This window comes from Rana temporaria, chromosome 6, assembly GCF_905171775.1.
Source record: "Rana temporaria chromosome 6, aRanTem1.1, whole genome shotgun sequence".
In the NCBI taxonomy this organism is placed as follows: Eukaryota; Metazoa; Chordata; class Amphibia; order Anura; family Ranidae; genus Rana; species Rana temporaria.
This window is the reverse complement of record NC_053494.1, coordinates 172,683,903-172,696,368: the sequence shown is the minus strand read 5'-3', so window position 1 is coordinate 172,696,368 and position 12,466 is coordinate 172,683,903. Positions and strand designations below refer to the sequence as shown.

General features: G+C 42.8%; 1 protein-coding gene across 1 annotated transcript in view; it reads left to right on the top strand.

Moving 5' to 3' along the window:
* The window catches only part of LOC120944054 (bile salt export pump-like), a 122,348-nt gene that overhangs the window by 45,138 nt on the left and 64,744 nt on the right, over positions 1–12,466 (top strand). Inside the window, exons 13-15 of the mRNA XM_040357823.1 lie at positions 1,549–1,674; positions 4,420–4,623; positions 4,929–5,099. Of these exons, the coding sequence (XP_040213757.1) occupies positions 1,549–1,674; positions 4,420–4,623; positions 4,929–5,099 (501 nt within the window). The remainder of the gene's footprint in view (positions 1–1,548; positions 1,675–4,419; positions 4,624–4,928; positions 5,100–12,466) is intronic.

Sequence of the window (12,466 nt, the reverse complement as noted above, 5' to 3'; positions counted from 1 at the left end):
CAATCTTGTGACTTGTTATACACACAGTGAATCCACCACCATATAAAGCGCACGCTTACCAGCTGCACAAGTTGTGAAAACTTGTGGCTAATACCCAGCCAGGGCCTTTTCCTCCAAGGGTTGCAGATGCCCAGTCTGGTCCTGAGACGTGGCAACTTGTTTGGTCAGGAACGTGATTGACACTGTAGTCTATGGACCCATAAACGGTTCAATTGGCAATGAGGCAATTTATTCTAACTTCCTGTTGTGAAGGTGAAGTTATGCATGCCCATATCTTGCTGAAAGTTCCATTAACCTTGTGTTTGTACTTTGTAGTCTGAAACTGTCCATTCAAACTGTTAACCTGAAGTCCCAAGAGATATTTTGCTGTATAGATCAATTTCTGTCCAAATTTTGAATATCACAAGTACTAAAGAAAGGAGTTATACAACAGAATATTTTCATATGGGGGGAGGGGGTGTTGAGGAGAGGTATGTCTCGACATGTGATGTGATGTGATGACCAAAAAAACTGTGAGGTGGGCTGTTTTTGCATCAGAGCTAATTCTCTTCCTATGCAAGTCTATAGGAATAAAAAAGCAGGCTTAGCAGGTTAAATGCAGGTCAGAGGAAAGTCAGCTGCAGGCAAAATGCACCTCTCACTTAATTTTGAACGATCTCAAGGCATCTCAAAATGAAAAGCAAGCTGCATTTGCATATAGGCCCAAGGCCAGCTTGGCTCAACACCGATCTTTAAAGGGATTGTACAAATTTTGTAGTTCACCAACTCATTTTGACATATACAGTATTTCACAATGCTGGCAGTACTCACTTTTGTTGCCAGCGGTTTAGACATTAATGAATGTGTGTTGAGTTATTTTGAGGGGACAGCAAATGTACACTGTTATACAAGCTGTACATGCAGTACTTTACATTGTAGCAAAGTGTAATTTCTTCAGCGTTGTCACATGAAAAGATATAATAAAATATTAACAAAAATGTGAGGGGTGTACTTACTTTTTGGAGATACTGTATAGATTCATATTGTTTAAACAGGCAGGCCCCTACGTATACAATATTTTACTATACCAAAAAAAAAATATGAATTAAACATCATTTTCAGAGATCAATTTCTTGTAAAAATGTAAGCTGATATATATTGATTTAAAATTATCAGAAAGAGCATTCATATACCAACATGTCCAATCCAAATTTCTGTTACTGAATGTATCTGTCATACCTAATCAATGACCTTAAATGGAGGAAAATAATAAAACAATAAATAATGATATTTATAGAAGACTTAAAAGGGCACACAGAAGTAAGAGAACCCGTTCAGATTGATTTAGTAATTACTTAAAGTGGCCCTTCCTAGTTAACCCTGTTTGAGATCCATACATAGAATAATTCAAAGAGACAGCTATCCAAGAGTGGATAATTGGTATATGTTATTTCCATGGACACAGTGACAGAAATCAAATAGTGCTGATCCCATCAAAAAAGTATGAAGATAAATCAGACTATAACAGAAGTGGTGCAAGAAATAATGTATCTTTCCCTAAATCCACAGATATTGAGCCAATTGAATATTTGCATTCAGCCCGGAGAAACAACCGCTTTTGTTGGGCCGAGTGGGTCTGGGAAAAGTTCTGCAGTGCAGCTTATACAAAGATTTTATGACCCTACGGATGGGAAGGTAAACATATTGATTTGAGATTTGTATCTAGTATCTATCTATCTATCTATCTATCTATCTATCTATCTATCTATCTATCTATCTATCTATCTATCTATCTACAATATCTATTGACGTATATATCTTTAACCACTTAAAGACTGGGAGGATTTATCCCCTTAATGACCAGGCCATTTTTTTCAATTCGGCACTGCGTCGCTTTAACTGACAATTGTGGGGTCATGCAGCGCTGTACCCAAGCAAAATTGATGTCCTTTTTTTCCCACAAAAAGAGCTTTCTTTTGGTAGTATTTGATCACCTAGTGCTCTTAAAGTGGCAGACATACAGCTACGGCGATTTGCTCAGGGGAGCCAATCTGCCGCAGTATAACTGTGGCGGCTGGTCCTTAACCAGTTAAAATGATGTGCCGTTTGAATGGCAAATGTTCCAAAGTGCTCAGTTCTAGCTACTAGTACTAAAAGGAGCATTAAATGCATTCTTTGCACACATGGCACAAATAACATTCATATTCTGAAGGGTAAGTTACACCCTGGGGTGGCTTCAGGTTTTTTTTTTAGGGGTGCCTTGGCAAAATGTCCAAAAAATTGCCCAAAACATTTTAGCCAGCATCAAGCCTTAAGCCTCGTACACATGCACGGTTTTCTCAGCAAGAAAGCTGCTGGCAGGGCTTTCTTGTCGAGTATACTGAGCGTGTGTACGAGGCTTTGAGGTTTCTCGTCAAGAAAACTGCCTGGAATCTCGACGAGAAAAATAGAGAACCTGCTCTCTATTTTCTCGTTGTGATTCTCTGCGGTGTTTTCCTGCTGAGAAACCCGAGGGTCTGTATACTTACCTGTCGCTGTGGAAACCGGAGCATGCTCGAAATGACTTTGACGCATGTGCGGTAGCTTCCTAGGCATAGGTAGGGTGTAGCAAGATGGCGGCCACGGCATCGAATGTGATGAGCGCATGCTCATCGTAGTCGATGACATCACCGTGTTCGTGTCATTCAAAAGAACGACGGTTCTTTTGAATGGAGTTTCTGTACACTCGGCCGGCAAGAGATTCTTGCCAAGAATCTCATCAACGTTTTTTTCCTGACGAGATTCTGGGCCGTTTGTACAGGGCTTAACTTTTAGTTACACAAAGTCACAGGTTTTAATTGTACACCATTAAAACCTCCTAACCTCTGGCACCCTAACGTCCAATATTATCATCAGTTGATAAGGAGGACCAAACTCGTGCAGGACCCTTTTTTTGTCTTCACCAGAATCGGATCACATTGTTGTTAACATCCATGCGATCCAATTCCTTTCCGAATTTACAGTTCACACTGCGATCTGATCTGGAGGTGTCATTAACTTTGAATTGACACCCGCAGTGGTTGGCAGAGGGCAGTGTGAAGCGCCGGCAATACAGGTGCGATGTGGGAAATCTGTACCGTATTTGCAGGGTTTCCCGCATCGCACCAGTGTGAACTGACCCTAAATTGTGTTTTTCTTTTCATGGTTGTTTAAAGTGGAGTTCGACCCAAAAATGGAACTTCCTCTTTAAGGGAAGGTGACCCCCTGACATGCCACATTTGGCATGTCATTTTTTGGGGGGAGGGGAGCGGAAACCCTTTTTTTAGAGGGTTTGCACTCCCACTTCCTCCCTGGGCACCAAGGCGCCGTAAAAAAGGTCACCTCTTCACCCTCCCTCTCGGCAATCATCTGGGACACGTCACAGGTCCCAGATGATTGCACGGCCAAGCACGGCGCGCAGCACGGCTCACACATGCACAGTGTGTGCCCAGCTGTGAAGCCACAGCCGGGAGCCCACAGTAGTGATGCCGGCACTGCAGAGAGGAGGGGGAGATGAGCGGGTCTTCGTTCCCCCGCATCGCTGGACCCAGGGACAGATGAGTGTCCGAATATTAAAGCGGTGGTTCACCCTGATTTTACACATTAGGTCTATGCAATTAGTAGGCACTGACAGTAACCACACCATTTTTTTTTAAAGTCCTCCTTACCTCTTTTCAGCAGCCGTCTGTGTCCTGTCACTCAAAATCCCCCGCGGGGAATGGGCGTGTAAGTCCATTCTCCCCGTCCTGTCAATCAATTTCTTACACTCCTCCGGAGACGCGCTGGACAACGGGGCGTGAGCTTGTGACGCCAGCCGTTGTTATGGCATCAGTGTAGTGTTGACGGCGACGCTCGCCGTCAACACTGCACATGCGCGGGATAGAGCGGTGAATGCTGGGAGGCCAGCATTCACCGTATCCCGGAAGAAGACCCTGTCAGCTTCAAAGTGCCCACAGGTAAGATGGAAACGTCCATCGCCTGAGAATATAAAATCTTCTTTTTAGAATTACAGTGCTTACGCCGGCTCTAGAAGTGGGACACCCTGGTAGTGCGGGAGTACAGGTAAGCCCTGAGGATTACCGCACAAAAAAAAACGATATCCCGCCGAACCCCCGCTTTAAAAGTCAGCAGCTGCAGTATTTGTAGCTGCTGACTTTTAATATTTTTATTTAGTAGGAACTACGCTTTAAGTAATCTTTTCATCTTATACAGTATGTATATATAGTTACATTTTTTTCGTTTACTTATAAAATATGTATGTTGTTATTATTTTTCTGTTCCTAAGTTTTTTTGAACCTTTTTATACTATAAATGTAATTATAACAACAAAAAAATAATTATCAAAAAATAAATAAAAAAACACATTATTAAATGGCTCATACATGAATAATTGAAGTTTTTCTTGCTTTTACAACCATCCAGGTGACATTAGATGGCCATGATATTCGTACACTTAACATTCAGTGGTTGCGCGCTTTAATTGGAATTGTTGAGCAGGAACCAGTTTTGTTTGCCACCACAATAGCTGAAAACATTAAATACGGACAAGAAGGGGTCACTATGGATGACATTATAAAAGCGGCAAAAGAAGCAAATGCATACAACTTCATCATGGATTTACCACAGGTAAAATGAGGCAAAGAAGCTTTAATCCAAATGCCAGAGTAATGTTTTAGATTACAAATGAATTAAGCACTCTAATCTGATTCCAAAAGAGGATAATGTCTGTTGGCTATTTTAAGAAGACAATCAAATGATCAAATGTACACTTTGCAAGTTCCAGCTGATACATGTGCAAGGCGTACATTACAAAACAGCGTCCAGCCATGAAATGTAAAAATAAATTCATGAATCACATACATGGTTTTAGTGTAGGTTATAGAATTACAAGTTATCATTTTGAATAAAGTTTTTTTTTTCTTTTATTTTAGAAATTTGACACCCTTGTTGGAGAAGGAGGTGGGCAGATGAGTGGAGGACAGAAGCAGAGAATCGCCATTGCTCGAGCTCTAGTTAGAAATCCCAGAATCCTTCTTCTTGACATGGCCACATCCGCTCTGGATAACGAGAGTGAGGCTACTGTCCAAGAAGCTCTTGATAAGGTCAGTTTTTAAAATTGTGACAATTTTTATCAGTTATGCCTTGTACACACCACCGGTTTTCACGACGTGAAAATTGAATTTTTTTTATATTGCTTGTGAAAACCAGTCATGTGTATTCTCCCTAGCAGGTTTCTCGACGAAAAAACTGCCCGCAAAAAAATTGGAACCAGCTTTTTTTTTTTCTCGTCGTGTTTCCTGTCAGTCTTTTTCTCGTCACGAAAAACGGTCGTGTGTATGCTTTTCCGCGGGGAAAAAAACGCACATTATCAGAATCAAGTATGCAGCCCAAAGGGTGGTGCCATTTGAAAGGAACTTCCCCTTTATAGTCCCGTCGTACGTGTTGTACATCACCGCGCTTTGGTCTGGCTTTTTTTGCATGAACGTGTGTATGCAAGTTAGGCTGGAGAGGAATCACGTCGGGAAAAACTTTGTTTTTTTTTTCCTGCCAAGAAAAATGGTCTTGTGTACGAGGCATTATGGTTCTCAATGGGCCAAAGACATTTATATTACCGTAATTATTGGGGTATTGCGCTCCGGCGTGTAGCGCGCACCCCTAAAGTGGACCTGTAATTCCGGTAAAAAAAACATTTTAGTACTTACAGTTTTGGTGTCATGCTCGGCGTCCATCGGCGGCCTCGTCTGGTCCAGCGTCCATCTGCGGCTTCGATGGTGTCCTCCCGGCTTCCACCCGCGCTGTCTCCCCATCGAATCGCCCCTTCCCGCGCTCAGTTTAAATGCCTGCGCCTACATATACCGAGTGCAGTACACTCGGCTACATTCGGCCAGGCTCGGCTTCGCTGGTGCTCACCCTCTGTGACGTTTATGCGTGAGCATAAGCGAAGCCGAGCCTGGCCGAATGTAGCCGAGTGTACTGCACTCGGTATATGTCGGCGCAGGCATTCCAACTGAGCGCGGGAAGCGGGTATCGGCGTATATCGCGCACCAACGATTTTCCCCTTATTTTTATTAAAAATAAAGAACTTTTTTGATGTTTCAAGCCACACATATCCCTCAGATAGGAAACATCTGGTATACAAGGCTATTTGAAGGCTATGTTGGCATGTATATGCAATGTTTACATTATTGTTTCACTTGTGCTTTACATTATGAGGCTAGTTGCCTGAGCTTGAACCATTCTTTCCTGTCAGTATTGGCCTTCAGTCTTTCAAAATTAAAGGTCTCCTTTTGCCCAATCTGAAAGTGTAGGGGCCGATCATGTTAGCTGAGAGTGTTTGAGCTTTAGAAAGAATTCTGGTGGCTTTTATCGGGCAAAATGTATCCTTCCAGATATGGTTTCTTCAGAATGGCTGATGTGATTTTATAATGACCACATTTGGGTAGACACATGGTCATCCTACAACTGACTCCACTGTCACTAGAAAAATCAGACTTGCCCAACCTTGTGCATAACCAGGGCTTTTTTTCGGCTGGAACTTGGTGGAACTCAGTTCCACCACCTCTGAATCAGGCCCTTTGCTCCCTACTCAGCACTATCACTGGTAAACACAGAAGTCCGGCTTCTATGTTTACCAGTGAAAGCTTGTCTCCCAGCAGCTCAGACAGATTTGATCTCCTGAGCGGCTCCCACTGAGTACAGGATGGGGACAAAGAAGATGCAGGTGCCGCGGTGCATTGCGTATGCGGACACCCCCACTGGATGATCTCCCTGCAAGTTAGAGAGAAGGAGCCACCTACAGTGTGCGGGGAGATACTAAAGTTCTTAAGGAGGGTATTTAATACCCTCATACTGTTAGTGAAATTTGATCTCTCCCACTATTTGATGGGGTTTGGAAAGTGTGTGTGGCGGAGGGAGATTTTAAGGGATGATTAACTATTTTCTGCCCCGAGCATAACCATGTTGGCCTGCCTACCATGAAGTCCAGGTCAGTCATAGTATTCAGATCATTACATGCTAGGCACACTATATTTACTTGTTCTAGGCACATACAAATTGGTGAGCATATACCGTACTGTATATCTGAAATGACACCCTTTTACATCCTCTACATACATTGCTGTACAGGTCCTATGAAGCAGAATGACACCATCTTTCATTTGTTTACAAGAGCAAATGTGCTTAGTGCAAGATTACAGTATAACTAAAGGCAAAAAACATTTCCTTCAGTTTTGGATAGAGTGGAGATGGATTAGAACACTTGTCTTTTTATCGCTGTCTGTGCACCTGTTAGGCCCCTTTCACACTGGGGCGGTTTGCTATTGCGCTAAAAATAGCACCTGCAAACCGACCTGAAACAGCGGCTGCTGTTTCTCCAGTGTGAAAGCCCGAGAGTTTTCACACTGAAACGGTGAGCTAGCAGGACCGCTCCAAAAGTCCTGCTAGCCGCATCTTAGGAGCGGTGTGTTTACCACTCCTCCACCGCTTCTTCCCATTGAAAGCAATAGGAAACCGCGGCTATACCGCCGCCTCTGCAGATACGCATTGCGGGCAGTATTAAACCTTTTGCGGCCGCTAGCGGGGGGGGGGGGGACTGCACCGCTAGCGAGTGAATACCTCTGCAATTCCGACGGTAAAGCTCTGTTAATAATAGCGGCGCTTTACCGCTACCGCACCTCTCACCCCAGTGTGAAAGGGGCCTTAGGGACTTTCTATTTGTCCTGTTTACTTTTATCATTGAAAGTGAAAATCCCAAATTTAAGGTTGAGCTTTTTTTTTTAGGTGTTGGGCTTGGCCCCTTAGTTCCAGTAAAACAAACTCTTTAGGCATCAGCAAACCAAAACATTTTGGACAATTTCATGCTCCCAACTTTGTGGGAACAGTTTTGGGATGGCCCCTTCCTGCTCCAACATGTCTGCACACCAATGCACAAACAAGGTCCATAAAGACATGGATGAGCAAGGAACTTGACTGGCCTGCACAGAGTCTTGACCTCAACCACCGATAGAACACCTTTGGGATAAATTAGAGCAGAGACTGCGAGCCAAGTCTTCTGTTCCAACATCAGTGCCTGACCTCACAAATGTACTTCTGAAAGAATTGTTAAACATTCCCATAGACACACTCCTAAACCTTGTGGACAGCCTTCCCAGAAGAGTTGAAGCTGTTATAGCTGCAAAGGGTGGGCCAACTCAATATTGAACCCTACGGACTAAGACTGGGATGCCATTAAAGCTTGAGTGTGTGTGGGTGTGTGTGTAAAGGCAGGCGTCCAAATATTGGTAATATAGTGTAATTATGTGCCAAAATAACACAAATAGTAAAAGTCTGTTTGCCAAAAATGTATCTTTAGTGCTTAAAAATGCCAACGTTCAAAAGAAGATTAAAGAACACTGTCACAGCAGCCCTTAAATGCTCTCCAACATTCACACCATTGGAACAGATGTCTGATCTGCAGAATGACCCCCATTCACCTTTACGATAGTTTTCATGCACTAGCTGCAAAAGTCAATGCACTTTACAGACTCAAGGACACATTTCTTTTCACTTTGTATTCATTCAATATACGTACATTTCTTTGCAGAAACAGAAAAATGTTAAACCACTTGGAATGACAAAGCTGAATTCCTTCCTTTGCAGCACAGAATAGAAACAATGTTATTATCTTGTCTACTAGACATAGAACTAGAAGCATAAGTAGCAAACATTTATCTTATCTTGATTATTATGACTGCAATCACTAGATAGCACAGTAAATTACCACGTGTAATCTGTAAACTCTACACAGCTAATCATATTTTCATCCTTTTTATCTGAACTAAATGTTTATCTTATTTGACATTCATTATTTCCATTGGTCACAAACATTTCTGTATTTTTTTTTTCTATTCAATTAAAATAATTTAAATGATCAGTGGTATATAATATATGGCAATTTATGTACCTTAGACTGTGCTGTAAACCATCGGTGGCCGGTCCATGAGGGGCGACACCCCTTAATCTCCATGCGCCAATCACTAATCTCCATGCGGGGCACCAGACGCATAGATTTCTACAAGCTTTTTTCATTTTTGAAGCGCATGATTAGAGCCTGATGCTCTAATTGGCTTCAAAAAGGTTGAGCCAATCCACTTGTAACATTAGCGAATCAACATTGGCTATTGTCTTCCTGCTTCTCCTCCTGGCCAATCAGGACAGGAAGCGTGTCTTAAGACCGTATTGGCCGGGAAGAGAAGCCGGGGAAGCCGTTGAAGCTGGGGAAGCTGCTGAAGCCTCCTGTGACCTGGATTAGGTAAGTGCGGACCTAGCGGGGGGTTTGTTTTGTGCCCCCAGCCCCCCCCCAAAAAAATTGAGCACCAGACGCTACTGCTGTAAACTAGGGGTTGTGGATGTACAGTTGGCCCAGAGGCATAAAGAACGTGAAAATCCCTGGTATTCACCAGGATTGTCCCCAGTGGAGGTTTTCCCTGCTATTCCTCTTGAAAATTTAGTATTTTCTTTCACTTTCACTTTGGTGATAACAGTCACAGGAACGATAGAGAGGATGACTCTCCCTAACAAGACAGACAACAATAAAAAAAAAAACTTTTATGCCGCTTACACACGATCGAAATTTCCGATGAAAAAAGTCTGATTGACTTTTTTTATCGCAAATTCCGGTCGTGTGTGGGCCCCAACTGACTTTTTTCCCGTTGTTTTTTAGAAATAGAACATGTTTTATTTTTTTCCGATGGAAAAAAATTGATAGGAAATTCCTATGGTCTGTGTGCAACTCCGACGGAGAAAAAACTCACGCATGCTCAGAATCAAGTCAACGCATGCTCGAAAGCATTGAAATGAATTTTTCACTATTTGTCATAGTGTTTTACGTCACCGTGTTTTGGAGGGTCGGAATTTAGTCTGACAGTGTGTATGCAAGACTGATGGAAGTCAGCTTCATTGGAATTCCGATGGAAAATTTCATCGGAAATTCCGACGGAAAATTTCATCGGAAATTCCAATCGTGTGTACGCGGCTTTAGATGTTCCAATCCCTCTCCCCTGCATATATATACAGTGGGGATCGAAAGTTTGGGCACCCCAGGTAAAAAATTTTATTAATGTGCATAACGAAGCCAAGGAAAGATGGAAAAATCTCCAAAAGGCATCAAATTACAGATTAGACATTCTTATAATATGTCAAAAAAAGTTAGATTTTATTCCCATCATTTACACTTTCAAAATTACAGAAAACAAAAAAATGACATCTGCAAAAGTTTGCGCACCCTGCAGAATTTATATCTTGTACTGCCCCCTTTGGCAAGTATCACAGCTTGTAAACGCTTTTTGTAGCCAGCCAAGAGTCTTTCAATTCTTGTTTGAGGTATCTTTGCCCATTCTTCCTTACAAAAGTCTTAGGCCCCATACACACGATAGAATTTATCCGCGAATACGGTCCAGCGGACCGTTTCCGCGGATAAATCCTCTCGTGGATTTCGGCGGATTTTCATGCGATGGTGTGTACACACCATCGCATTGAAATCCACGCCGAAATCCTCTGGCGATAACGTGTCGCGCCGTCGCCGCGATTATGACGCGGCGATGTGCGCGACGCTGTCATATAAGGAATTCCACGCATGCGTTGAATCATTGCGACGCATGCGGGGGATCCCTTCGGACGGATGGATTCGGTGAGTCTGTACAGACCAGCGGATCCATCCGTGGGTTCCGATTCCAGCGGATAGATATTCTGTGCATGTCGACAAATATTTATCTGCTGGAATTCGGAAATATCCGTGGATAAATATCCGCCGGAGTGTACACACCATAGAATCTATCCGCTGAAACCCATTCGATGGGATTTATCTGCGGATAGATTCTATGGTGTGTACGGGGCCTTACAGTTCTTTGAGAAATCTGGGCTGTCTGTCACGCACTGCTCTTTTAAGGTCTATCCATAGATTTTCAATTATGTTGAGGTCAGGAGATTGGATTTTGAGGTGTGTTTAGGATCATTATCCATTTGTAGAAGCCATCCTCTCTTTAACTTCAGCTTTTTCACAGATGGCATCAAGTTACCATCCAAATTTGCTGAAATTTTATTGAATCCATTTTTCCTTCTACTCGTGAAATGTTCCCTGTGCCACTGCCTGCAATACAACCCCAAAGCATGATTGATCCACCCCCATGCTTAACAGTTGGACAGAGGTTCTTTTCATTAAATTCTGTGCCCTTTCTTCTCTAAACATACCTTTGCTTATTCCGGCGCCAAAAAGTTCTATTTTAACCTCGTCGGTCCACAGAACTTGTTTCCAAAATGCATCAGGCTTGTCTATATGTTCATTTGCAAAGTTCAAACGCTGATTTTTGTGGTGAAGACGTAGAAGAGGTTTTCTTCTGATGACTCTTCCATGGAGACCATATTTGTACAAGTATCTCTTTATAGTGGAATAGTGTACCACAACTCCAGTGTCTGCCAGATCTTTCTGGAGGGATCGTGCAGTCAAACATGGGTTTTGAATTGCTTTTCTCACAATCCTGTAAGCATTCTGTCTGATATTTCTCTTGGTCTTCCAGATCTTGCTTTAACTTCCACTATTCCTGATGACTGCCATTTCTTAATTACATTCCGAACAGAGGATATTGACATCTGAAAACGCTTTGCTATCTTCTTATAGCCTTCTCCAGCTTTGTGAGCGTCAACTATTTTCAGTTTCAGTTTTCTAGACAACTGCTTAGAAGAACCCATGGTGCTGATTGTTGGGGCAAGGTCAGATGAGTCTGGGCATTTAAAACCTTTGAGATTGACATCACCTGGTCTTCCCAGACGATGATTGAGAACAATCCATGACACTGGCAGGTCTCAGCTTTGCAAAGGGGGCAGTGCATGCTATAAATTCTGCAGGGTGCCCAAACTTTTACAGACGCCATTTTTTTGGTTTCTGTCATTTTGAAAATGTACATGATGGAAATAAAATCTAACTTTTTTTGACATATTATAAGAATGTCTAATCTGTAATTTCATGCCTTTTGGAGATTTTTCCATCTTTCCTTGGCTTCGTTATGCACATTAATACAAATTTTTACCTGGGGTGCCCAAACTTTCGATCCCCACTGTATATATATATATATATATATATATATATATATATATATATATATATATAAAGTTTTGCCTTAAAGAGGAGGTCCACACAAAAAGTGAACCTCCGCTTTTCGGAACCCCTACCCCCCCTCCGGTGTCACATTTGGCACCTTTCAGGGGGGTGCAGATACTTGTATAATACAGATATTTGCACCCACTTCCTGGAATAGACTCCCGCCCCCTCCCCCGCTGTCTTCTGGGAAACACACTGGTCCCAGGAGACAGCGGGGACCAGTGGGGACGGGCCGCAAGGCTTCACTTCCTGATTCCCTCACAGAAGATAGCAGCAGGGGCACTCGAGAGACGAGCGATTGCTCGGCCTCGGCTGCCAACATCGCAGGCGCGCTGG